The sequence below is a fragment of the Chelonia mydas genome, chromosome 1 (assembly GCF_015237465.2).
Source record: "Chelonia mydas isolate rCheMyd1 chromosome 1, rCheMyd1.pri.v2, whole genome shotgun sequence".
Lineage (NCBI taxonomy): Eukaryota > Metazoa > Chordata > Testudines > Cheloniidae > Chelonia > Chelonia mydas.
Window position 1 is genome coordinate 239529377 of NC_057849.1, and position 27872 is coordinate 239557248.

The 27872-nt window shown below is 40.9% G+C and overlaps 1 protein-coding gene across 18 annotated transcripts in view; it reads right to left on the reverse strand.

Annotated features, from left to right (window-relative positions):
* ERC1 (ELKS/RAB6-interacting/CAST family member 1) overlaps positions 1 to 27872 on the reverse strand; it is a 551656-nt gene that overhangs the window by 233693 nt on the left and 290091 nt on the right. For all 18 annotated transcript variants that reach the window (XM_043540362.1, XM_043540357.1, XM_037877967.2 and 15 more), the window contains one exon: positions 24858 to 24993. In XM_043540362.1, coding sequence (XP_043396297.1) covers positions 24858 to 24993 — 136 coding nt within the window. The remainder of the gene's footprint in view (positions 1 to 24857; positions 24994 to 27872) is intronic.

Sequence of the window (27872 nt, forward strand, 5' to 3'; positions counted from 1 at the left end):
TTTTTACATTACGTCAGTGTTGTTGACTACTCTCTTTCGAATCTTCTCCCTGGTTAGGCTGTAGAGTTTGGGACTGTCCATTCCATTTCACTGCACAGGATCTGGTAAGGCCCATCTAAACAGCTGTGTGCAACTGGAAAGTGGTTTATAAGAAGGAAGTTGGAATATAAAGTTAAATCTACACATACACGCTCTTCTGTGCCCAGACAAACATTTAAGAGCTCCAGGTACCCAGCCTAGTAAATTGCTCCATTCAGAAAAGTAAACGTTGGAGGACAGAAATAAGAGCTATTGGTGATGCCAGAACAGACTGGAACAGCGCTATGGTACCTGCATGTGAAAATATTTGCCGCTGTGTCTATTTGGAAACTGCTATTTGAAATAAATGTGAGAAAGATATTTTGCATATTAATGTTATCAGTAAAATCTCTACAGCATGTGTTTAATTACTTTCCCTAAAATGTCACTCAGACATACAAGCATCCTCTGAAAACATTTATGCAAATGTTGGAGTGCTAGGCAATACTGGAAAATGCAGTGTGCATTCATGCAAACAACTGTCAATAAATCACCCTCTTCACCCTCAGCATATGAACCACCTAGAGTCTAGTCAGTAAGTAGAGTTTAGTTATAACTTTGTTCTTCCAGTCTCTCAGACAAACGGGCTGAGAAAAGTCATGGGAATTTCCTCTAACTCATAGTCACTCCACATGAGCCTTCTTACCTGTCCCTATAAAATGATGTCAATATCAGAAATGAATAGCAGAACCTGACAAACCCACACAGCACTGGTATTCCAAAGCATAGCACAGTGAGTTTTTGTTAGTCCACAGCATCAATTATTCTGTTCCTTGCTCCTTGGTCTATCAAAATTTTTTTTGGTCTGAGTTGTTTCTAGATGTAAAACATGGAACTGGAGAGAAGAAAAAAATCAGTTCTGTAGTAAGTAGCAAACCCAAGTGATAGATGGGGCCCTTTATGGGGGGGGGGGGGGGGAATATCTCTTGCAGGTTTTCTGTTTTGCACCTAGATATCACAATGATTGGGCAATTTATAAAAACCGAAGAGAGAAATCTCCAACCTTCACCAGAGAGCTACATGCAAACACAGGAGGAAAAAGTCATCTTGTGTGAGTTTCTGAGTTTCATAATAGTTGATATATGGGGGTCACAAATAGATTTAGACATTGCCCTTGAAGAAGGAAGAAATAAGAATGCTTTTCACTTTCAAAGTGGATCTGAGTTGAATGGTGAGTGACATTAGCTTTTTGGTGCTTTGATGACAAACTTGAGTAATATTCAGTAGTTCAGCAAAGTGACAAATGGATACAAATCAACATTTTTGTCCTCTGCAGAAACATCTACCACCTCAGTATTCTGCACTATGCTAACAATACTAACAGAACAGTTATAAAATGGTAGAGCAAACTGCAACATACAGAAATTATATGTAAAATGTTCCCCAAGGCCATCCTCACAGAAAGAAAAGGTGGGTTGAGAAAAAGACAGAGATGGGAGCAGGCCTTTGGGAAGGTCAGGTTCCCAATTCAGGGGTCAGAGTCTTAGGCTGAACCCCATTGTGGGTTGTTTTTATTTTTGCTTTCTATTTACATAAAAAATTTACTTTCAGTAACCCTAGGGGGAAAAGATATTACTGACTGCAACTGTCTTTTTCCTACTGAATCACTCCACTGATTTATGGTGCCCTTGTGGAAAAAATATCAATTTTTAATTCTACGGATGTCCTGGGAAACTCAAGATATATTTCTACCAGCCATGCATCAAACAGCAGTTGTATATAGGAGCAGAATTGTCACAACATTACAACATGATCAGAAGCAAGACCAATACACCTCTTTGGATGAAGGAAATCAGATACAGGGCATGGCTCAATGTAGTAAAAGAAAAATAACAATCACATGATTTTTCAGATGCTCATACATCAGATGAGTTAACTGATTCACTGGAGTAGTGAACTGGAGTGGGAAAAAAGCTGTCTGGCAAATGCATTCATTACATTTTGATATTGATGGCGAAACTGCAGGAACGTAAAATAAAAACAACAAATTGTCAGTGCCTCTCCCTGAATTATACAATGCATCATTTGGCATTTTGACCTGCAATAAGCTGAAGTCCTGAGAGTTTTTGCAGATTGACAATAGTTTCTGACTAACTCTAAGAACACCATTCAGAAAATGCTGTTAAAATTATGCTGAGAAATTCCTTCAAAGTGTCAGTGCACGTGCACGCACACATATATAAAATAAATAGGAAAATGTTTGAAATTAAAAGTATAAAAATAAAGGAACCATAATTTAAAATGCTTGACAGGAGAAGTTAATGAAACATGCAAAGAAGAGAACAGCCAGGAAATTCTGCACTACTCAGAACAAAATCTCTACAACCACCTACCTCAGTGAGACAGAAAGGGCGGGGGATAGGGGGAGGAGAGGACAAACATTCCCCCCGCTCCACTTTCAGATAGCATATGTCTGTAAAATGTCATGCCAAAGCATGTGATGGGAAACGTGTTTTTATCACCAAGAATGAATTACACAGAAGCTGACACACATGTTAAGCATTGCTAAAAAACGCACAGTGGGCAATGTGGATGGAATAAACACAGATGAAACTAATTCCATTGCTGGAAAACAACTGAACTAAGTTTGTGAACTTAAAGAACCAGCACAGAAAAGCAGCAAGAATTACACACAAAACTGTAGACCTCTAATGGCTTGCGCACTGATTAACAACAGGCAACCATATCTAGTTCCAGAAGAGTATAAAGCCCCACCAGTGGGTCTGAGATCAGAGAAACATCAATGAAGTCAAAGTCCCTTTTGGGGTAAAATTACATCAAACAGAAGTAATCCTAGTAGCAAAATACAACTACATCTAAATGTTTCTCCCTAAAATACATATAAATTGAAAAATACCAGGAATTTACGAACTGCAAAAGAATAGGCATACTAGAAAGACAAACTAATTGTATACATAATCCAGTCACAATACCGTTTGGCCATGGCACAACTAATGTGAGCCAATTAATTCTTTTAGAGTTCAACGGGAAAAAAACACCACTGAGAATAAAATTAAAATTAACTCAAGCACAACTTTATTCTTCACATTCCCAGAATTTATTCACCCTGTTTTGATAACTCATTTGGAAAATTCTTAACAAAACCCATGGAAGGATGCACATTACTACTGCAGCCTCAAGGATCGTGGCAACTAGGTTTCAAAGTATTATGCAAGGAATCTCCAACAATTGTCTTGGAAATCCGCAGAGTCAACCTTTGACTCCTTCAGAGTTTGTGTCCTTAGGTATCTTCTGTGATATCAGTTGTGACAATTTTTAAAAAGACTATCTGTGAAAGCGAATCAGCCATACGCAACATCAAGAGCAATCTAAAGCACAGAGAGGTTGTACGTAACAATGGAGAAGGATCCTGACCAATACTAACTGAAATAAAAGATCTAATATAAAATTCTGTACTCCTCACATGCCTTGCTTCCCTCTCTGGATTAGCCTGAAAGTGGATTTCATTGCACCTTAGGAACTGGAAGAAAAAAGAAAGAAAAGAAAGAAAGAGAGGTAGCTGTAGATAAGTATTAAACAGAAGGCCCAGAATCAAAGTAAAAGGAAGAACAGGTTAAGACTAGTAGAAATTGGCAGTTTCTCTCTCGTATAGCTACCATGCCCTAGATGCTTCTTTCCTGTTAGTTTAAGTTTGGTGTCCTGAACTTGAATCAGAATGGTACATTGATATTATAAAGGTATTTCTCACGAGTAAAAGCCCAGACAGACTAAAATTTCATGCCAATACGAACATCCAGGTTTACCATTTAGCAGTTCGTACAGGGTGCCAACAGCTTTAACATTTCACTTCAGTTGCTGCAAATTACCACTTCTGTATTTGTTAAAGCCAACAGGGGCCCTGATTCTGTACCACCACACTGGGTCACTGCCTCACCTATTGACTGACAGCCATTGCTGAGATTGCAGCTGGTAACAATGCTCTGAAATGAGCAAATAAGGCTTCCGTAATTGTGTTTTTGTGGGGGATAAGTGGGGGAAGACTACTGTAAAAAGATTTCATCACCCATAAATCAGAAGTGTGACTCAGACTCCTAAATTCCTGTGGGTTTAAGGCAAAAGCAGCAACAGATGTAACTAACAGCACTTCAAAATATTAACAAGAACCTTGAACACATAAGTGACTTCCCTGATGACCCCCCCACCCTTCTGAACTCTGCTTCCTGACGTCAGTCCTGTCATCATCATTGTATTAATATATCACAGTAGTTGTAAGACACACCTTCTTCTGCCCCACTTCCAATCCAAACATTCAGTAAGAAAGAGCAGTCAAAGAAACAGGCATGGAAAAATGTCTAAAAAAGTTCATTCCCATCCTCCCTTACTTAAATTAAAAATAAAAATACTTGTTGGTACAGTAATTCTACAGAAGTGTTTACACAGTAATTAAACGGCTGAATTTACCGAGTCTCTTCGTTTCTCAGCTACAGAAGATTATTTCAAAGGATTTCACATCAATCACCCCAGACAAGCAGTCTCCTCCCCCTTCAACACTCCATGTCTTTTTCTGAATTTTCACTATAGTAGAGTAGCAGATTTATTTGTTAAGACTGAAGAGCTGCTTCCTTTAGAGCAAGCATCACTTACCAGATAGGACTAACATGTTAGAAGGATATTAATGCTAACCTCTGTTCATTTTCCTTAATGTACAGAGACAGTAATTCCTTATTACCTTTACCCTACGCATTCCTCGTCCTCCCTCTTCCACCCCAGTAAGAGTTCATTAAAATCATTTGACATGTCAGAATTCAGTTACCAACAACCCTCATGCTTGCTGGGGGGAAAAAAAACAACTGAAGACAGATGTATCAATGAAGCCAATTTCAAGAAAAGCAACTGTTTCGGGTGCAGACAGGATTCTGTTACACACCAGATTTTTTTTTATTATTCTAAGGAAATGTTTTTTCTTAAACAGTAAAATATGTCCTTTCTTCTCTCAACTCTTTTTTCAGTCAGTGCACAGATCAACTATTAAAAACTGAAGTCATGACAAGAGATGCATTTGATTTTAAAAGTAAAACCACATACATATATACAGTCATACATAGTGTGTAAAATAATGAACATTAGATCAAACAGTATCAAGACTTTTTTTGGTTTGGTTTACTACATAATAACTAGGTATCATGCCTCTGGTCAATAGTTTAGTAACCATGAGCATAATTATAAGATGAAATAGCTTTTTCTTTAAAAATAATAGACAGACATTTACATTAATTAAACAAGATGGGATACAATAATATAGGATAATTAGATTGTGAGTTTCTTGCATTGCTTTGATAGAGAAATCCTGCTTCTCCATAACTGAAAGGGTTCTGATAACACTTTAGTTAAGATTTGTTTTCTCAGGCACTGATCCAAAGCCCATTCAAGTCAATGAGCATCTTTCCATTAACTTGAATGGGCTTTGGATCAGGTCTCTAGCTCTTCCCTGGCAGTTTATGTCTGACACCAAGGGCGATCTATTGTTCTTGATATAGAACTCAAAGATGTTCCTGATCTTCAATGCCACGGCCACCTGCTTTGGAGGCAATAGCAGGCAATATTAGAATCTCAAATAAATTAGGACCAATTGTTCAGGAAGAAAACGAATGATTTATAGGTGCTGCATTGCTCAGTTGATTTACTCATGCAGAATACCAACCTGTATATGAACTGTGGACCTGAGCACAACACTGAGAAGGCAGAGTTAAAAATTGGATTTTTAGATATTAGAATAATGAAAAGTCCTGAAAATGACCCAGAAGATGGACAGGACCAACAGAAGACACTAAGAAGGTTTTCTTTTTGGTCATTCGTGGTGATTTTCCCAGACTATTTGGAGAGAAAGTTTCTTTTAAAGACATTTTTAGCTGTATGACCACCAGATTATGTAAATGTATGTAGATGTCTTCACCTGGGCTATCAAGATTACATCAGTATGGACAAAAGAAAATCTCTTGTAATTCTGAAAACATTCCCTTTCTGCACAACACTTAGGTGGACTGGATTAAGAGGAGAAAGAAAAATGTTTATTTTCCGCCTCAGGTGATCGTACACTCCCGTTGATCCAAATGATCTGAGAGATATCTGAAAGTTTTGAATAACGGGGAGTTCAGATAAATTAAAGTGATTTTAACTAACATAGGACAACATGGAGACACACTGTGGATTCAGGTAAATAGAATTTTTGGATAAGGGGAATTTGGATAATTTGAATAAAAGAGTTACTAACCAGTTCAGAAACCGCTGCTCTTCAAGATGTGTTGCACATGTCCATTCCAGTTTTGGATTTGTGTGCCTAGCGCAAGGGCACCAGAAACTTTTTCTCTCAGTGGTACTCAGTGGGACGTTTGAGGGTCCCCTTGCTACTGTATGCCTCTGCGTGCAGATAAAAAGGACAGAGATACCCCTAGACTCCTTCAGTTCCTTCTTGCCAGAGCTCCCATGTAGAGGGCAAAGGTAGGTAGGTTCTGGAATGGACATGTGCAACACATCTTGAAGAACAACAGTTACTGAATAGTTTAGTAACTGTTTTTTCTTCTTGGAGTGATTGCTCATGTGCATTCCATTCTTGATGACTCACAAGCCATAAGAACAGGAGATGTGATCATAGCCTATTTCAATAAAGATTGGAGAACAACTTGTCCAACTCTAGCATTGTCACTGCAGTCTTGAGCCACAGCGTAGTGGGAGGAAAATGCGTGGACTGAGGACCACATTGCTGCTCTACAAATGTCCACAACTGGAATGTGTGCCAGAAAAGCTAATGAGGCCAATTGCAACCTTGTCAAATGAGCTGCAACTCTGCTAGGCGGAGTGACATTAGCCAGGTCATAGCGCACGTGTATACAGGAGGCATTCCAGGAAGAAATTCTCTGAGTAGAGACTAATTGTCCTTTTATTCTGTCTGCCACTGCTACGAACAGCTAGGAGGATTTACGGAAGTGCCTGGTTCTGTCCAGGTAGAATGCCAGAACTCTTCTGACATCCAAGGTTTGCAAATGCTCTTCTTCCCTGCTTGAATATGGCTTTGGTAGGATACGGGAAAATAAACTGGCTGATTGATGTGGAAAGATGACACCATCTTTGGGATGAACTTTGGATAAGGACACAGGTAAACCTTGTCCTTAAAAAAGTTCGTATGTGGAGGCCCAAACATTGAGGAATGCAGCTCCCCTATTCTTGTGACTGAGATAATGGCCACCAAAAATGCCACCTTCATTGATATATGCAGCAGAGAGCAGGTAGCCAGTGGTTCAAACGGGGAACCCATAAGACTTGATGATACTGAGTTTAGATCCCACAGGGGAACAGAATATTGTACTTGAGGGTATAATTTGACTAAGCCTTTCAAAAACCTTATGAACATGTCATTGGAGGAAAAAGTGATTGTCCACTTTAGGGAGAAATGTTGAAACAGTTGTCAGATGTAGTCTGACTGAACGACCAACCAACTCTTGGTGTTTCAGGTATGATAAGTAGTCCAGGATATGTTGAACTGAAGAATGGACAGAGACACCCCATACTAGCGAGACCACATGGAAAAATGTCTCAATTTAGAGAGGTAATTAGCTCTTGTAGAAGGCCCTCTTCTATTTAGCAGGATCTCTTGAACCTCTTTTGAGCAAGACTGCTCTCTAGTATCCAGCCATGGCGCATCCTTGCAGTTAAATGAAGGGACCATGATCTTGGGAAATTAGGTCCAAGTCTAGGGGACGTGAAACTGGAGGTTTCACTGACAGTGCCAGGAGAATTGACAACCAGTGTTGATGGGCCTATGGTGGGGCTATAAGTATGACTCTGGCGTGGTACTATCTTATCTTTAATAATGCTGCGTGAATGAGCAGGATTGGTGGAAAAGGACAGAGGAGTCAGCCTGATCATGACAGTAAAAACACATCTGTCATGTGACCCCATAGGGAACAGAACTGCCAACAATTTCTGTTGGACTTTGTTGCAAACAGGTCTCCTTGGGGAAACCCCCACTGCTGGAAGATGTATCTGGCCACATCTGGACGAAGAGACCACTGGTGGTGACTCAAACGATTTGCTCAGGTGATCTGCTAGATCATTTTGTACCCCCAGCAGGCAAAATGCTTCTAGATCTATTGAGTTGCCAGCGCTTCCAGAGTAGAGTCTTCTCTTGACAGAGCGGAGAAGAACAGGTTCCCTGCTGCTTGTTGAGATATAACACTGCCACCATGTTGTCTTGTGAGGACTAACAGGCTGTTTCCCCTGACCTGCAATAGAACTACTCAGTACAGCAGTCTGACAGCGTTCAGTTCTCTGACATTGATATGTAAGTCTAAGTCTTCTGAAGCCACAGACCCTGAGTCTGTAGAGAACCCAGGTGGGCTCCCCATCCTAGAGCAGACGCATCTGTCATTAGTGTGAGCATCAGTTGCAGGTGGGCAAATGGAATATCTATACATACCCTGGCTGGATTTGTCCACCCATCTAGGGAGGTGTGGACATGGGAGGGCACTCCCACCACCAAGTCCAGCTGATCGTGGTTTGGCGAGTAGACTGATGCCAGCCAGCCATTCAGAGTAGTCTTGTGTCTTGGATCACATAGGTAGAAGAGGTCACATGTCCCAAAAGCCTCTAACAGTTTTGTGCTGTTGTGACCAGGTGAGAGTTCAAACATATAACAATTGATCACATTGCCTAGAACCTGGAGTCCGGAAGAAAGATCCTGGTTTGAAATGAGTCCAGTATAGCACTTATAAACCCTATCTTCTGGACCAGGGAGAGGAGAGTATTTTTCTGTGTTATAGTTCCAAGAAATTCAGCAATTGAATGGATCAGGACAACATTGCTCTGTGCTTCCAGTTTGGACTGGAACAAGTCAGTTGTCCAGACAGGGGTAAACCTCAACTTCCAATCTTCGGAGGAATGCAGCTACTACTGCCATAACTTAAGTAAAGACTCCAGAAACTGATGACAGGCTGATTTTGATTTACCTGAAATTGGAGGTATTTCCTGTGAGCTTGACTGAATGCCACATGGAAGTAGGCATCCTTTAAGTCGAGGGCAGCATACCAGTCTCCAGAGAGAGAACAACAAGCTACGGTGACCATCCAGACCTTTACCTTTTTCAAGAACTTATTGAGCTGACACACATCTAAGATTGGTCTGAGACCCCTCTGCCCCGCTCCTTTGCTGTTGGGATTAGGAAATAGCAGGAATAAAACTCCTTCCCTCTTAGACTATGAGGAGACTGTTCTGTGGCTCCCAACCAAAGAAGAGATTGCTCCTCGTGAGAGAGGTCCCGAAGGAGGATGGGAAGGGAGAGTGAGAAGGAGGGGCAGAAGCAAACTGGAGAGTATGTCCCACCTCCACAGTGCTCAAAACCCACTGGTTTGAAGTAATTTGGGACCAAGCACTGTGGAGGTGGGACAGATAGCTTGCGAAGGTGAGGACGTTTGGGTCTGGAGACATGGAGACTGGTATGGTAAGCTCAACCAGCACATCAAAATGACTAATATGTATTTCCCAGGTGTTGTCAAGGGCACAGAGCTGGAGTCAAAATAGCAGGAGGGGGAGGCCTACACATATAACCCTTGGATCTCTTTTTTGAAAGGTCCTGTCAAGGCGGTAGATGAGAATATTGGTGCATCTTCTGGGACTGATAGTGCTTTCTGACTGGGGCAGGTATGTACAAGCCTAAGAACTCCCAGGTGGCTCTAGAGTTCTTAGGAAGAGCTTGATTTCTGTCTGGCCCAAGAATAGAGAAGGAACCTCAATCAGCAAGTCCTGGATAGTATTCTGGACTTCTTAGGGAAGACCAGAAGGCTACAACCAGGATGATTTGAACGTGGCAACCAGGGAAGCCCTGGTTCTAGCTGCTGAATCCGCTGCATCCAGCCCCACTTGCAGTGATGTTCTCATGACTAGTCTGCCCTCATTGATCAGGGAAGAGAACTCCCTGCCTCAAGTTCTCTGAAGCAGCTCTCTGAACTTCTCCATGGAACCCCATACATTAATATCGTACCAACCCAGCAGAGCCTGTTGGTTAACAATACATAGCTGCAAACCTCCATCAAATAAATCTTCCTAACAAATAAATCCAGCTTCTCAGCATCTTTTGATTTGGAGGTGGCAGCCTGGTTCCCATGTTGCTCTCTCATTAGCTGCTGTCCTGGTGGTGGGTGAGTATAATAAAGATACTCAATACCTGGGAGAGTACATAGCATTTTCTTTCTGCCCTTTTTGAGTTGGGAGGCAATGAAGATAGGGTCTGCCATAGAGCCTTTATAGGCTCTAGTACTGCCTCATTAACTGGCAGAGCCACCCTGGAGGAACCCTCAGATAAGCTGTCAACCAGGTGATGTGAGGACTTCCTGATGTACTTGACTTGCATGCCCATGTCTGCAGACACTCTTGTTAACTACTCCTGATCAACTTTTAAATCATCAGAAAGGGGTGAAGTTGTCCCAGATGAAACAGCTTTATCTGCAGAGGATGAAGAGGAAGCCAAGACTGGAGGGGCTAAAAACTCTTTTACTGGCTGCTGTTCTAGCTTTAGGACCTGTTCTTGATGCTCAGTATTAGGCCTGGTACCAGACTCTGCCCTTCTAGATGAGGACACTAGGTATGTCTACACAGACAAGAAAAATCCACAGCTGGCCCATAGCTCAGCCTGCGAGGCTGTTTCATTGCTGTGTAGAATTCCAGGCTCGGGCTGGAGCCCAGACTCTAGGACCCTGTGGTGCTGAGGGATCTGACTCCTATAGTGATGAAGATGCCAGCACTAAGAGCAGAGCAGATTTTTTGCCACTGCAAATGCCTCCAGGGTAGTGAGTACTGAGATGGTATCCCGTTGCGGTACCAAAGATGATAACAGTGCCACTGCCAGCATTGGGTTCAATGGTGCTCTTGGTGGCACTGAAGCCAACAGTAGCACAGATTTGGAGAAGTACTACTTAGGTTTCATGTGCACTCTATTTAACTCCTTCTCACCTCTCTTACCAGACTGAGAGGATGGAGATCTTCCCCTGGCCAGGGCAGCCAGCAGCAGCCATTTCAGTCTAGCCTCCCTATCCTTCTTGATTCTAGTCCTGACCCTGCAAATCTAGCACTGGTCTTTTACATGTGCTTCACTCAAGCACTTCAGACAGCTATTGTGCAGGTCGCCCACTGACACAGACCTTGAGTACATGGCTTGAATCCTGGTGACTGGGACATGCCTCAGTACCACAAGCAGAAACCCCTAAAAATGGGCAAAACAAGAAGTCTGAAAAAAAGTTGTTTAAAGAAAAAATGGTTACTCACCTTCTCGTAACTGTTGTTCTTCGAGATGTGGTGTTCATGTCCATTCCAATCAGGTGTGTGCGTGCACATGCATGGTAGCTGGAAGATTTTTCCCTAGCAGCATCGGTCAGGTTGGCCTGGGCGCCCCCTGGAGTTGCGCCTTCATGGCGCTCAGTATAGAGCCCTGCTGACCCACCACCGCCTCAGTTCCTTCTTGCCGGTTACTCAGATAGAGGGGTAGGAAGGTGGGTACTGGAATGGACATGAACAACACATTTCAAAGAACAACAGTTACGAGAAGGTGAGTAACTGTTTTTTCTTTTTTGAGTGCTTGTTCAATTCCAATCAGATGACTCATAAGCCTAAGTTCAGGAGGTGGGGTCGGAGTCTTCCACTGACTGGAGCACTGCTCGTCTGAAGGCCGCATCATCTCTGACCTGCTGGGAAATCGCATAGTGCGTGGTGAAAGTGTCGATGGAGGACTCTGCATATGTGCCAGGAATGCTGTTGATGAAGCCTGCGCCCTGGTAGAGTGCGCAGTGACTGGGGGTGCGGGAACCCCCGCCAGGTTGTAACATTCACGAATGCAGGACATGATCCACGACAAAATGTGTTGTTATGACACTGGCTGACCTTTCAGTCTGTCCACCACTGCCATGAATAACTGGAGTGATTTTCTGAATGGCTTTGTTCTCTCGATGTAAAAGGCTAGCACCCTGTGGACATCCAGAGAGTGAAGTCTCTGCTCCTTGCCGGTGGAGTGCAGCTTAGGGTAGAATACTGGGAGGAAGATGTCCTGGTTGATGTGTAAGGAGGCTCCGATGTTAAGGCCTTGAGCTCAGACACCCTCCTGCCCAAGGTTATCACTACCAGGAATGCCACCTTATAAGAGAGGTAGAGCAGGGAGCATGTTGCCAACAGTTCAAAGGGCGGTCCCATGAGTCTAGAGAGGACCAGGTTGAGGTCCCAGGTAGGGACCAGCCGACGGACGTTCGGGTACAGCCTGTCGAGCCTTTTTAAAAATCGGTTTACCACAGGGTTAGCAAACACCAAGCGGCCCCCTGCACCCAGATGGAAGGCCGATATTGTGGCTAAGCGCACTCTTATTGAGGACAACAAAAGCCCCTGCTGCTTCAGATGGAGGAGGTAGTCCAGAATGAGCGACACTGAGGCTAGTGTCGGGCATGAATGGTGCTGCGCTGACCAGATTGAAAATCTCTTCCACTTGGCAAGGTAGGTGGCTCTAGTAGAGGGTTTCCTGCTGCCAAGGAGGACTAGTCAACCTGATCTGAACAGGAAAGCTCCATCGGGTTCAATCATGGAGCTTCCATGTCGCGAGGTGAAGCGACATGATGTTGAAGACGACCATGATCTTGCATCAGAAGGTCCGGGAGGAGTGAAAGGGTGACCGGGGCTTTCACGGACATGTCTAGGAGAGATGTGTACCAGTGCTGATGGGGCCAGGTTGGTACTATCAATATGACCTGAGCTTGTCCCCTCTGGATCTTGAGTACCACCTTGTGAATGAGCAGTATGGGCGTAAAGGAGATGGCTCCCCAATGGAAGGAGGAATGCATCTGCTCTGGAGCCCGGGCTGTGATTCTGCAAGGATCGGAACTGCTGGTACTTCCTGTTGTGTCACATGGCAAATAGGTCTATCTGGGGAAAGCCCCATCTCTGGAAGATTGAAAATGCGACGTCTGGGTGAAGGGACCACTCGTGGACTTGAAATGACCTGCTGAGGTGGTCCACTGCTGTGCCAGGTAAGGATACTGTCCCGAGTTTATGTGGACCATCTGCTCCTACTCCTTTGGGACCGATAGGAGCCTGACTCTGACTCCGAGGTGTCTGAAAATGATGACCATGGGGGAGTGGTATTTCTAGGCACTGTGCTTTCGTGCCGAGGGCTCAGAAATCGGCATGACTGGGTGTGCTTCGATGCTGGGGAGCGGCACAGTGGGGTCGGAGATCGGTGGGCCATCATAGCGGGCCTTCCCCTTGAAGGAGCCTGGGGAGCGACCGGTGCCGGTGACTTATCCTGTCTGGGAGGAGAGAACGGTGCTGTGAGGTGACGCAGTTCTTGGGATGCCTCAAACGCCTCCGGTGTCAAAGGGAGGTGCAGCTCACGGCCTGGTCTCGGCAAGCAAGCGGGGACCGAACTCAATCACCCCTCTACATGGGTAGGAGTTGGCGTGACCGTCACTGGTGGAGCAGCACTAGTGTGGCTGACTTGGGTCTAACAGTGGCAGGCTACTTAGGTCTATAAGGGAGAGAGCAACCCCTCTCCGACCTCTTCTTCTGGGACAGTGCCCAGTGGAGTTGGGACAGTGCCATAAGTCCTTATCATTACCCGGCACCAGTGCCAGTGCTGACGGTGTCAGAACGCTCCACACCGAGGAGGAGGTACTGGCACAGGGTCTGTCAACCCAGGGTCGGGCTGGGGGCAGAGTGCTTTTTAAGTTTAAGTTTTAAGTTTAAGTTACTGAATACCCATCAGTGCCCCTTCTCAACCTTATAGTCCACCCACATATCTTCTTCTCTGGAACTACCAACTAGCAGCTTTATCTCCAAATAAATATCCATCACAGACACATGCAGATTTCAGTTCTATTTTTACATAATTAATTTCTTCATAAAAAACAACACCAGCTTTAGACCAATCACTAACACAGATCACCTATTCAAGTAATTTTTCCTAAGCATTACAGAAAAACATATCAGATTCACCAATTGCAATCTGGCATACTTCAACACATCAGTAAAAAAAAATCTATGTACAATGTAGTTTATGAAATCCACACTAACTGTATATTAATAAAAACAAACATGTGACAAAGGAAAAGCACTGGTAAGATGTAGAATAGGATTATTTCTGAAAAAAGGACAAAATGAAGTTGTGGGGAGGGGTGTGGAAAGCTTGATAAGCAATGCACAGAAAGAATGTAAAAGCACAACAAAGGGAATGTTTAGGTTTATTACCACGGGCAAACCAATAATGCTAAAAGCTTTAGAGTAAATACTGAACCACTCATTATCATAGAAAATGGAACTCAAAATAATTTATTTAAATTTATTTAATAAGATTTAAAAGAGTAAATTCCAACCTTCATGTGAGCTGCACAATGAACACTCACTCACGCCCCCATCAGCCACAGCCAATGAAAAGCAGGGCAACGGCTTTCTTTAGCAATGAAAGTACAGAATTCATGGCAGACGAATGGATATTTTTATTCTCCAGAAGGGACTAGTCAGGGAGAGGTTTCAAAACAGCAAATGAAATAAGGTTTAAAAAAAAGAGAAAAAACAGAAGATGGTAAAATGCAAATTTTTTACCATCTTTTGAGCCCATGAAACAAAACACCAAAATGTAAAGAGCTGGTTTTCCCTTAAAGTATTTCTATTGTTTTGCTTAAACCTAGCCCTTAATGTTTTCTATTCTCAGGAGAATTCTCTCACAGCAGTCACAATATGTTGTCAACAGTCACATTAATCTCTCTGACAGTTTTCAACAAAGGGTTTTGAACTAAGATACTAATCTTAAAAAAACCCACACACTTGCAAGAAATAACTAGTGGTTGAGATTGTTGGCAGAGTCAGCAGTATTATCTTCACAGTGTTTAATCTCTTGCCTGTTATAACGGGCACCAATGCATTTCCTTGCCAACTAGACAGCAGAGTGCATCTAGCTGGTCTCATCTTCTCCAAACAACTATCACTTTTACAGTCAAGTTTAAGAACAGAGGGAGTGTCTAGAGAATAATAGTTCTGACTGATCAGAGAGCAATACTAAGATGCAGAGAGCCCGGTTTCATCTGTCAAAAGGTGTCAAGGTTCTTAATGGCTTTCTCTTAATAAAAATCTCAGTGTACAGTTATCAAGTACTGGGATACTTGAGATGCTGCCTATTTCTGGAATTAGCAGGGTTTACCCCCCACAAAATTACTCCAGGAAGAGTTTTAAATACTGCAGAGTGTTTTTACACAATTCCAAAAGGCAGAATTAAATACCTAAGTATTACGCTTTTTAAGGATACTCCACAAGGTGGACAAGGTGAATTGGTCTCCCCAGTACATGCTAAATATTTATATTTATATTTTATAAATATAAATAGCATGTAAACCTGTTATTAAGCAAATTACAGAGTAAAAGCAAATGGAACGGATGCATAAGCATCGGTCAGGGATCCACTTACCCTTTCTAAATGTCAAGTCTGTTCTCTCAAGCTTAGCCTTTGTAAATGTTATAGTAACAGACCCTCTCTCTAGAGCACTATCTTCTAGGTCTAATAAAACAGGAGGCAATCCTGTAACAACCTAGTTAATACCATAAACACCAGTCACCTAGAAGTGACAGATCCTACTTTTATATAACTGCCTTATCAAATCAGACAACAGGTCTGCCTAGTCTGTTCTTAGGTAATACCTTCTATACTTCAGAGGAAGGCAAAATCTACACCTGCGCTCTTTAATAATACACCCAAACCATTCATACATGTATTTATGAGAAATAGCCATTATTTTATGATCCTGGAAAAGCATTCTTCATTAAAAAGTGTAAAATTTTTGCTTACCCTCATTATCTGTAATATTGCATGTCAAAACATTAACAACAATAAAAATACTCAGACTTTTTACACATTTATCAGACAAAAAGCCTGGAGATAATATTTCTGTCATATTTCACGAACTGCTCAATATGTGCATTACAATAAAGTTAGTTTTTAAAAAAACCCTCAAATGTTAGAAAACCAGGAAATGGCAGAGTTAGGGTTGCACTTTTTAAGCAAGGCATCCAAAGTACCTTAATTCTGCTCCTATTAAGATACACTGAAAAATGTAAATGAGATTAAGGAAGCATTTTGGGTTGGGGAGGGTTGGAAGAGTTGCACTCAGAAGCCTCCTTAGGTAAATGGACAAGCACCAGTAGGTTCACAAGTAAGGTGGATTAGGTAAGAACAAAGGGCTTGGGAAGATTCCCTCCTTTCCTGTGGACCTCCAGATGTGTCTCCCACCCCATCCTTGATTTGCCTGAGGTGACATGTTGGCACCCCTTACGATCTTCCTTGAGACCAAGTTATATTTTGTGCTCTTTCTGCAGGAAAAATGGAAGCAACTTTTGTTTTTAAATCAAAGCTTATGAGTCCATCATTCCCAATGTCGAATGTTAAGTTTCTTGGAGCCAAAGTCTATAGCGTAGATCCAAACTGAAAACAATCTGATATTTCACTTTATACTAATTTTTGGTACTGTGCACTAGTTCTCAACTAGTCCAATGAATAATTTCACTCTGCAGCCATTTTTTTTGGTGCTACACATTTACAATATTCCCTTTGCACTACCTCAGCAGTGAAAAAGAAGCAGAACAGGGCAGAGACTGAGACTCTAAGTACTGATGGAACCTTTTGAAATAATATGTTCAGTTCTCAGGCTGAAAACCTTGAACAACAATGCGCCAAGTGCTATGTGGAATAAGGCACCGAAACAATTTCCAATACATTTTGTATTCCCAACAGATGAACAATCCCTCACAGTGAGATAGGCAGCCAAAAGGACATAATCTACTGCTTTTCAATAGGCCACTGGCAAAGGAGTTAGTGATCTTCCTCTCCTGCAGGCAGAAAGCTTGAGAATGGCAAAAGCAGGAGCTAATTTTTCGCAATGCACCTGTGAACATAAAACACTAATCTGTGTCTGTTGTAATTGGGTATTCTGTACTAGAAATTACAATCTACTAGAGTAGATCGATGCGTCTACAGAACATTAAATTCTTTGCAGTTCACTGCAGTTGTTGATGGAGACTAAACCTGCTGTAGAGATTACATTTGTACAACATCTGGTGCTGTATCATCCTTTCTCCACTGCAGACTTATATCCAATTCTCTGATGCATAACCAGTTAACTGATGACTTTGATGCACTACCGATTTGCTTTCAAAGCTGACTAAGCATAGTCAGTTTACAAGGAAATCTTAAATTTTATTTTTGAACAAAATTTCTTCAAACCAACCTCTGTACTATATACCATTAAACAGTAAGTACACTACAAGTTTTAAAATTTGAAAGCTAGCCATTTGCATTATGGTATCCTCAAAAAGCTGATTTTTTTAAGAGTCAAAAAAGTTACATTTTCTAAGTTAAATCATTCCAAAAATGGCTAGAGTGGTTAGTTTCAAGTATTTTAATAGTTCTCCCTGGATTGAAACTAAACATGTTGGTTTTCATGTTGAAGGAGAAGTTAAAAGGGAGTCCAAAACAGAATGGAAGGGATTCCATAAAACATTGGTCTAAAAGCTTCATCAGTATTGCCACTATTCTGCACTTTTCCTTTTAGATGAAAACCATCCAGTCCTGGTGACTTACTGCACTTGCGTTTCCAAAATGGAGACTCCTCCTTTAGTGAATATGAAATATAACAATTGTGCAGTATTCGCTGTTACCCAGAGGAACTCCAACATGCACCACCAAAATTAACTCCACCTTGCTCTATGAGGCTCTAAAACAAACTGCTCAAAAAGCAGTTGTTTATGATATCAATAATTTGCTTTAACAATCCATGTCTCAACATGCCATTCAGCTAATTACAGCAGTTACAAATCCTCCAATTTTACTATTCCAGTATATTTTAAAACTTTTCATCTCTTTTGACACATTATGCTCCTTATCATTCTAATCCAAGTAAAATACTTTTACTTTTTGTGTGTCTAGCACCTGTGATTTATGACTAAACAGATTTTACCCATTAAATGATGGTCTTCCTTGTATATAAATGCAACTCTTTCCCCTCTCCCTAGTTAATTTATTTTTTAAAATTAGTTCACATCTTGATGACACCAATTATTCTGGTCTCCTTGACAAGTCAAACATTCCAGCATTGTATTTAAGCTTTCATTTCATGAATGAAATGCATAAATGTCTTTCTGATTACAGTACAGCTATTGTTAATAGGTTCATTCAACTGAAATCTGAACCACTTGATCCTCAACTGCCTTTGGACTGGAAACAAGTTAAATTCTTTTGTTCCTCATCACATCTACAGCCATATTAGTATTCCTGTCCAGCCTGAACTGCCCTCTGCATCTGATGGCTTTTTAAATTATTAGTTTTATTAATAATTTTAAATTATTAGTTTTAAATTATTCCCCAAACCTCCGTATTCACTGGTAGCAATCTGGCATGCTTAAAGTTTAGACTGAGCCCCTTCCAGCAGTGCAAGACTTCACTAACCCAAAAAGTTCCTAATGAACTTTCACTCTTCTTCTCTGAAGTCTTCTTGTCCATGCATGGGAACACACTAGTTCTCTATCTGACTGATCATAAGTGTGAATCTAGTAATACTTCTGTATTGAGTTTCAGCTTTCTATGGTACTTTGTACCCTAAATATTCCTTCCTTGACTCCTATCCTGCATTTCCTTGCACCTTGATATCAACATCTAAGTAATTAGCTTCCTTCCCAGCACTTGTCTATAAAGTGACCTAACTTGCTGGAGAGAACCAGCATTCTTACAATAAATTTTGCTTCCCTCACAAAACAGTCCTCAACTATTCAGCCTCCTCTAGCATAACGCTCTGGTGCCCTGTAAACACCACAACTAGACCCATGTCGTCCAAAGGTAAATTAATTGATAAATGAGGAAGGATTATCTTTCTCTAACTATTCCTGAAAGAAGACATCGCATTGCCTCCTGGTCTTTAACTGGTGTGATTAGGGCTACCTATTCAAAGGAATAGAGGCAACAAGCTCTACCACTCTACCTCACAAATTCCTTAAAAATCACTGAGAGTTGGGATTTAAATTTTCACTTTAGAAATTCAAGACTAGATGTATTCCACTTTGGCTCTCAGATCCTTGAGTTGATGGAATTCATTACACACATATATATATTACTTGGCCTCATGATAATACTTAAAATTACTGAATCTGAAGTAACAAACTTGACAGCTTTATCCTGATTGAACTGCCATCCACCAATTTCCCCTAGATCTGCTTCGGTCCCAGTCAAGTGGCTACTGATCTACTATTTGCTGTACAAGGGCTATTAAAACAAACAAAAACTGCACAACTGCTTAGACTGAAAATTCTTTTAGGGATATATTCGCTCCCTAATGCTCAAGTTATCATACAGGAGTTATATAAATATAAATGTATAGAGGCAGCAATATACTCATTAAGCTAGATGCATGGAGTGAAAAATTCAGTAAGCAGTATATATATTACAGCACTACAAAAAGTAATTTTCCCTCCATTGTTACTCACACCTTCTTGTCAACTGTTGGGAATGGGCGACGTCCACCTTGATTGAATTGGCCTCTTTAGCACTACAAAAAGTAATCTTCCCTCTGTTGATGTTCACTCCTTCTTGTCAACTGTTGAGAATAGGCCATTTCCACCCTGTTTGAATTGGCCTTGTTAGCACTGACCCCCCTACCCGCCCCCCACACACTTGGTAAGCCTACTCCCATCTTTTCATGTGCGGTAACATATATACACTATTTACTGTATTTTTCACTCCATGCATCTGATGAAGTGGGTTTTAGCCCACGAAAACTTATGCCCAAATAAGTATGTTAGTCTCTAAGGTGCCACAAGGACTCCTCGTTGTTTTTGCTGATATAGAATAACTCGGCTACCACTCTGAAACCTATTATGCTAGATGTTACTTCAATACACAGGTGCTTAGCCACAGTCACTGGAGGCAACAAAGATGATACTAGAACTGAAACAGTGACAGCATCCTCCTACTTCTGCCTGAAAACGCCAACAGACCCTGCTCTTGAATATCCACTCAATATTTCATGAAACTTCACCAAATGTCACCTTTCCAAGATAAGATGGCATCTCTCATGAGTCCAGATGTTTTCCAATGTGTCTGTGCTGATTTGTCAGTTCCTTGAAGCAAAAGTTTTTATGTTGCCCTTTTCTGCTTAGGACCAGAAGCCTATTTTATCATCCAGTTATAGACCAGGCACTCGTTAACCTCTCAGATCTCTGAAGAACTGTGGTTTTAAGGGAGCCCAGAAGGGAGGGACAAATTTAGAAACCCGTTTATCCAATTCACCAGAATTGAGATGTTATGGTTTCCATTCTTCCGGTGGCTCCCCTCCCCCCACACTCTCCCCGCCCGCGCTCCCCAAAATGCCAAATTTCCAATCATCAGAGCTCTCTCTATAAACGAATACTTTGTTACTGGACTCAGGAAGAAAGAAACCACAGGCCTGTTAGGGACAGAGACAGGAGGAGCGGAATATGTGCTTGAAAGCATGTTTATTCGGCTGGACTGCAGATGGCCAGTTTAGGAATACGATATCATATTTTTAAGCATTTCATAATGTCTTATTATTAATTCCAGCCAAACCCACCAAGACCAAAATTATCTGAAATTGGTGCTTGTGTGTCCTGACCCCAAACCCAACAATGTTTGCATATAAAATATATATATTTCCCCCCAGATTTAATTTTTTAATCAATTAGCAAACAGTGTTCCTGAGAGACTAAGGAAAAGACAGGCTTCCATGTCTAAGGAACTGAAATGTGGTATCTGGCAGATTCTACTTCCAGGAAAGCAAAATGTTGAAGTCCTAGAGACACAAGCTGCAAGCAAAGAGCAATCCTAAAGGAAAGGGTTTTATTGGACCTGCCCCTTGTCATTAAACACTCCATATTTTACTTTAGTCTGATATTTTTATTTACATCTAAAACCCTTTTTCATCTCGGAATGAAAATGTTCACTTTGCCCTTTGTGAATGGGGAGAGGCTCTCTATAAATTAGCCCACCCAAATGATATGCTGACATCCAGGTGACAGGAAGCTGGCATACCGGTGTGGAAGCAGAAAAAGAGAAAAAGGAGGATCTGGGGGTAGATGTCTTAGTCAATTTAAGGATAGAGTGAAAGGAAACCCTAACCCTAATAACGCGAGAGTTGTAAGAGATGCTGTTTTCATCCTTGCTTTTAGTTTTAAAGATGGAATGCTGACATAAGCAGAAACCTTGAGATAAGGTAGCATCTGGAAGGAATTTGCATAAACAAAGGATAACTGTTAGCCGTTGATGTATGTAACGGAAAGTATAAATACTTGTCTAACACTGCTTGTAGGGGGGAAGATCTGCCTAAGGTCAGGGGACCCCCAGTCTGACCGCAGTCTTCCCTTGCAATTGCTCGTAATAAACTGTCTCTGACTTGTTTCTAACAAACGCAGGGTGAGGACTTGTTTTCTTCCACACTGGTAACACAGGGACTGGTTTTCATGAAACTTCTTACTTCTGCTTAATCCAATTGACCTTTATGAGTGCTGCAGTTTACACATTTAGAATAGCTAATTGCTGGGGACCATTACAAAGAAACCCTGAAAAAGCCACATCACCCCCTTCCCCCCCCAAAAAAAACCCACCCCCAACAAACTCTCAAACCAACCAACCGATCATAGCAAAAAAACCAAAAAGAACCCCGCACAAGCTGGAAAAGACTCCTTTGTCCTTGTCAAATAAGCAATCAAATTTTATAACTTCACCGCAATGTGCATTTTTTAAGGCTTTGGGTGTGGAGAGGTTATAGTCATTAAAGTGAGAATGACACTGATCATAACCAAGCAAAGCTAATGCTGTTCAGACTCCTGTACATATCTTAAAGTCTGATTTGTGCATCAGCTCATGCCATGCCAATCCTGAGTTCTCATATGCTTCTGCCAATGCATATTTTTATCTGAAATTTATTTATGCCTGATTAAGCAGAATATAACACGCTACAAGAGTCATTGGCAAGATGTACAGTACAAGATGTTCTCGCAGTCATCTGTCTCAAAATGAAAGGGCTGGATCATCACAAGGAGTAGACAATATGCCAGAAAATTATATACTGTGGCATTCCCCATCTCAGGTTTTGTTTCTTTCTTTATTCAGTTGTTTTGGTGCTATTATAGAAATTCAAATCAATATTGAAAAGCCAACCTTTCAAATAATAGCAATAGAGTAAAAAGGTCATCCAATTCATTTAATTTCCTTCCCTATTAGAGAAAACTGGTTACTTATTCCTAGATTCTAATTCATAGATTTCAGCTGGTTATTTATTTGCAATTCAAATTTTAAATCTGTAAGTTTCATACTAAAAATATGCTAATTCATATTTGTACATATTTTTAGAAATAAAGTGTTCCATGACACCTCTACTGCACAAATGATCCATAAGTACAGTAAGGAATCATAACACCACCTAGCTCTTATATAGCACTTTTCATCAGAAGATCTCAAAGCACTTAAGAAAGTGGGGAAAGTGAGGCCACAGGAAGGTGATGTAACTTGACCATGGTCGCCCAGCAGGCCAGTGGCTGAGACAGAAACAAAACCCAGGTCTCCTGAGTCCCAGTCCACATCTACAAGGCCACATCTGACTATATAAAGTATGAGTGACAAACCAGTTCTCTGTAAAAGGATAGCTACACACTCTTTAGACAATTCTGGAAAGAAATTACACTTTTCCTTGACCTGATGCTTGATTTCTGAGCAAAAGCTTGTCTCCGGACAGCTCTTCCCCCTAACACTGCACAAATCCACAATAATCTGAGTAACAGGTATGTGAATCGCTTTGTGTGGCAATTACCAAGCATATTACAATTTGTTGGTGAATTTTCAGAGGAAAATATTCTGTACAGAAATCAAGTGTCACATCAGTGAGCAGAATGCCATTTTCTGGCCAGAACTGTGTAGCTTTACAGAAAACATTGTATAACGTATCACTTCTAGGAATAAGCCAACATCTTTAACATGTAAATAAGGAGCTGTGAGCTAGAATAAAAGGACAAATTTCAGTCTACCTTTCCCCATATGCTTCATTTGCATGGGAGGGAAATAGTGATGAAAAGGAAGAACAAAGTGAGAAAAAAGACTGCACTTTTGAAATCTGGAACCATTGCACTACAGAAATGATAACCTACCTAGGATGGCACAACTTGATAAGTACCACCATCCACTAAATTATTAACTCAGATGTCAAATACACACATTTTCAGAATTAAAATATTTACATAAGCATAGTTCAAAAACCTAAGTAAACAAAAAAAAACTTCAAGGAAAATGTTTAAGAGACTGCAAATACAAAGAGGATTGTGTAGTCTGAACATACGCTGTCATATACCTAGGGCCTTGTGGATTTCTGTAGCATTGTACCCGCAGAATGCATTAGCAGCTGTATAATTCCCATATCCAAGGCTTTTAAAAAGTCTAGTCATGATATCACAACATGCACTTGGAAGTCAACTCTTTGAGCGCACTTTCTGTACACGACTGGCATGGCTGAGAATGTTGTACACAGAGACAGACCCATGTCTCTGTAGTTCTCTCTGAAGCACTGAAAGTGTTGAAATCACCCCACCAGACTCCCACAGAATAGAGCAAAAAACTTAATTTAAATTAACTGGGCAACTCATCTCCTAATGAACAATTAGGATTATGTCCTATGTCTTTATTAGTTGAATGATATCAAATACCTGAGAATAACGAGATACCCCTGGTCAAGATTAGACCAATTGTGCAAAGTTAAGCAAAATGTTTACAAAAAGGATTGCTCTACAGAGAGTTAGAAATCATAACTTTTAGAATACGACTTAAAAGGCAGACTACTTCCACGTTATACTTACAATGGGGAAAGGAAAAGAAAATTATTTTTTAAAAGCTGCATTTTGCTATACTAAAGCAATTTTACTTGAAAGTTTTTTTGAACAACTCTCTTCACCCTCTACCCTTACTCCACTGAAGCAGTTATAAGAGTGACATTACAGCACTTGATTATTCACTGTTTGACAATACTTCTGATGTTGGTATCAAAGTTCGGTGAACGGAGAAACGTTGCTCTTGCTTTCAAATCGCCAACTTTATTTTGTCTGTACCATTTTGTGGGAGGCTGATGACTTTATAGGTGGTGATAAAGCAGTGCGTTGACAGTTTAATGGGTAAAGGGAAATATGTAGCAGACGAGTGGGTACATCTGGAACTGATGAGGAGTGGAGTAAGATTCGGTGCCAACTGGAAGCTCTTGGTAATCACAAAAAACATGTGATCCTTCACATGACTCACAATACATTTCCATTGCTACAGGAATACTTACTGATGCTGTCATGTCTTTCATCCTTTATTTAATGAAGGAAATCCAGCAAAATAAGGTTCAATCCTTTTGGAAAATACCCCAAAGCAACTAAAGAAAAGTTCTTAGAAGTAGCTATGATGCAGAAATCAACATCCCAATCTTAATACCCATTTGATAAAACCATTCCAGTGACCCACTTTACATTTCAATTGAATCCCTGTTTACTTACCATAAAAATGAATTAAACTGCAGAAGCAGAAGCCAGAGGCAGCTATCCACAGTGCTGTGGAATAAAACTCTTCTTTTAAACACAAACCAATTCCTTTATTATGCAACAAGTTGAAAAGCAAGGCAGCAGGTGCGAGGGGAAGATGAGAGAAAAAGTGCACACGCATACAAAGGAGAGAAGACTGGTTATCAGCCATATCCCCCCAATTCAAATTTTTATGCTACCTGAAGCTGTTGGGAGCTGTCATTGAGATTGTCCTCCCTCCGTCTGGCCTCTTCTAGCATCTGTGCACTCTTCTTTTTTTCCACTTGCTCTTTGTGCTTCAGGTTTGCTACCTTCTTATTTTGGTCTTTGACTTGCCTGTGAAGTGAAAAACAAACACTCAGAGCACAATCCAGAATATGTTTTCAGTCAGTCCTGGCTCTTGTGTGACCTGGACCGAAGAATGGTGGAAAGCCCAGAAACATTCTCACTCATCTTGCAGAAGCCCACAAACACTCCAGCTTCCAACCCACACTCAATTGTAAACTCCATTTAAAGAACACTTTGTTTTACGCACCACTATTAAGAGAAGTGACTGGAAGTTCCTGGAGTAATCTCAGACTGCATCACCCCATTAATCTAAAACTTCAAACTGCTACATCTGTAGGAGTTGTTGATCAAAGACATACCTGCTCTCTGGTGACTCGTCACAGTGTATTATACACATATATAGAAACCCATATTACCTTGGGTACACAATTGTACTTTATTCAAGGGAATGGGGGAGGAAGAGTAATTAAAAAAACCCACAACTCAAACATACAGGAACATCTGCAAGGTCCAGGCCATCTGCTTCAAGCAGTAAAACTATTTTCTCCAACCTCAAATTTTACTTGTTTACCAGATATTTTGTGGTATATTCCCCACCCCACTCTTACAGAGACAAGAAAGTGTGCATAATTTCCTTTTTCACTTGCATCTGTGAATTATTCTTGATGGTTCTGGCAATTACCATTGCCCGCAGCAGGGGTTTGGCCTTTCTGGGCATTAAGACACATAGAGTATGGAACCTAATTACAGACCCTTTAATCTCTGTCTCCTGACCACAGAAAACTTAAGTCTAAACTTTTGATCCAATCAAAATAAAACAGACCAGCTTTGCTTCCTCAGCCTTTTTCTCCATAATTACATCTGAAGTTTGGACTCTGGAATAAAAGGCAGATTCTTTGGTCCCAAGCTTTCCCCCCAAATATCATACAACTGGCATAGAGAACTCTTTAATTTAATGTTTAGAAAAAAATCATAAACTAGCTTCCTTTTTGGAACATGACACACACAGAAGGAGAAGAATGTTTCTTCTGAAGGCATCTCAGAAAGACATTTAGAATAGATTGCAAACAACTTTGGCTGCTTTGATATTTCCTTCAGAGCTCACAGCAAAGAGATTACCTCTTTGCAGAATACACAAATTAACTGATTTACAGCTGGTCAGTGCTCTGCAGTGCCATACAAGGAATTTGGGTTCAATTCCTAGGCTATGGTTTTTGCTCCTTGAGACAGTTGGGGCTGGAATAACTGCATAGATAGCAAACTCCAGTGGTGTTGCTTTGCAGAGACTCTCATCACAGAGAAAAGAACAGTGCTGATGGCCTCCAGAGACAGTCTCTTCTAGCTCTTCTCAATCGAGGAAGATGACCAAGATGAGGTGTCTTGAGGAATTTGGAAGCGAAAGTCCTTTGCTTATTACATTAAAGAATCATTGGTGTACCTGTAAGTGCCCTTTCCAAAAAACTACAGCTGATTCTACTTGGGATACTACATGGACACAAATAGTATAACTGATAAGCTGCTCTAGGCTAGTGCTGCATCATGGTAATGGGCACTGAGTCCACTCTGAAAGCTGATTTGCTCAGAGATTACATTAGTTTTCTGAAATACTTTGTCAGCACTGAACTGAGCTTGTACAACACAGAGTTATTTCTGTACTGTTAAATAAAGATAGAAAGTAGAGTTAATTTATAGAAAATATAGTTAAATAATCCCAACACACACAGTTTCACATGGGTATTCTAATTCAATTCCTATATTAAGGATAGGTATATGGATTTGATTTGATGAATCTGATGAAACTAAATTTATCCATTAGAAAAATATTCCTTGTTATCACTATTTTCTGGTGCACTCTGAACTACAGAAGTAAAGGCATACCACTGATTAAAATAAAAAATAGATTATCTTCTGCAAAGTCCAAATCCTCTCCATTAAAAAGGTCTTTTCTGAAAAGCAAGCTGATTAAATGAACTTTTGACGCAACGCTTGCTGCCCAGGATCGAGCCAAAAAGCAAGACTTGCTAATGAATTGGCTCCCATAGTGTATGTAAAGGATCATCTGAATGTCGAAGAAGCAGTCAGCCAGAAAATCTAAGGCAAACATAAGTACTTCCTAAAGGCAGATTTAGAGAGAGCCCAGGCAACTCCCTTGCCTTAAACCACTTGATCCAAGCCAGAATTATGGAACCTGCAAAAAGTGCAGCCTAGGGCAATCCTACCGTATCTTTGATGGAAAAAATCATGTGGCTCTAGTGAAGACCTTGAATGAGATAGGGATTTATAGTGAACTTGGCTGTAATGGTTCAACTATTGTAAAAACAAAACAAAACAGGTCACATGTGTCTTGGGCAAAGGAATCTATAACTTGAAAAAGTGAAGAAGTAATTGGGAAGGTGTGGGGGACGTGATGCGGCCTCTTTCATTGCTCACATGAAATGGACATTGCTTCTTACCCCGCCAACAGAAGCGCAGATGATCATAAGCAGAATAAGGACCATGGACATTAAAAAAGCAGTCTTCAGCAAACTCAGAGAACTTTCTCCCCACAGTAAGATCCTGTGGGAAGAAAATCTAAGCGATAAAATTATTAAACGCGCAACTGCCAACTATTCTAATCTGAAGGAAAGATAGAAAAAACAGCAAAAGGAATGGCTCCATCAGGAACTCCTTAATGATCTGAAAATCAAAAAGGAATCCTACAAAAAGTGAAAACACAGACCACTTGCTAATGAGGAGGACAAACGAACAGCACAACCATATAGGGACAAAATCAGAAAGGCTAAGGCGCAAAATGAGTTATGTTTAAGAAGGCACATAAAATCTAATAAGAAGTTCTTTAAATACATTCGGAGCAAGAGTAAGATGAAGGAAAGTGTAGGTCTTCTACTTAGTGTGGGGGGAGAGCTAATAACTGATGACATCAAACA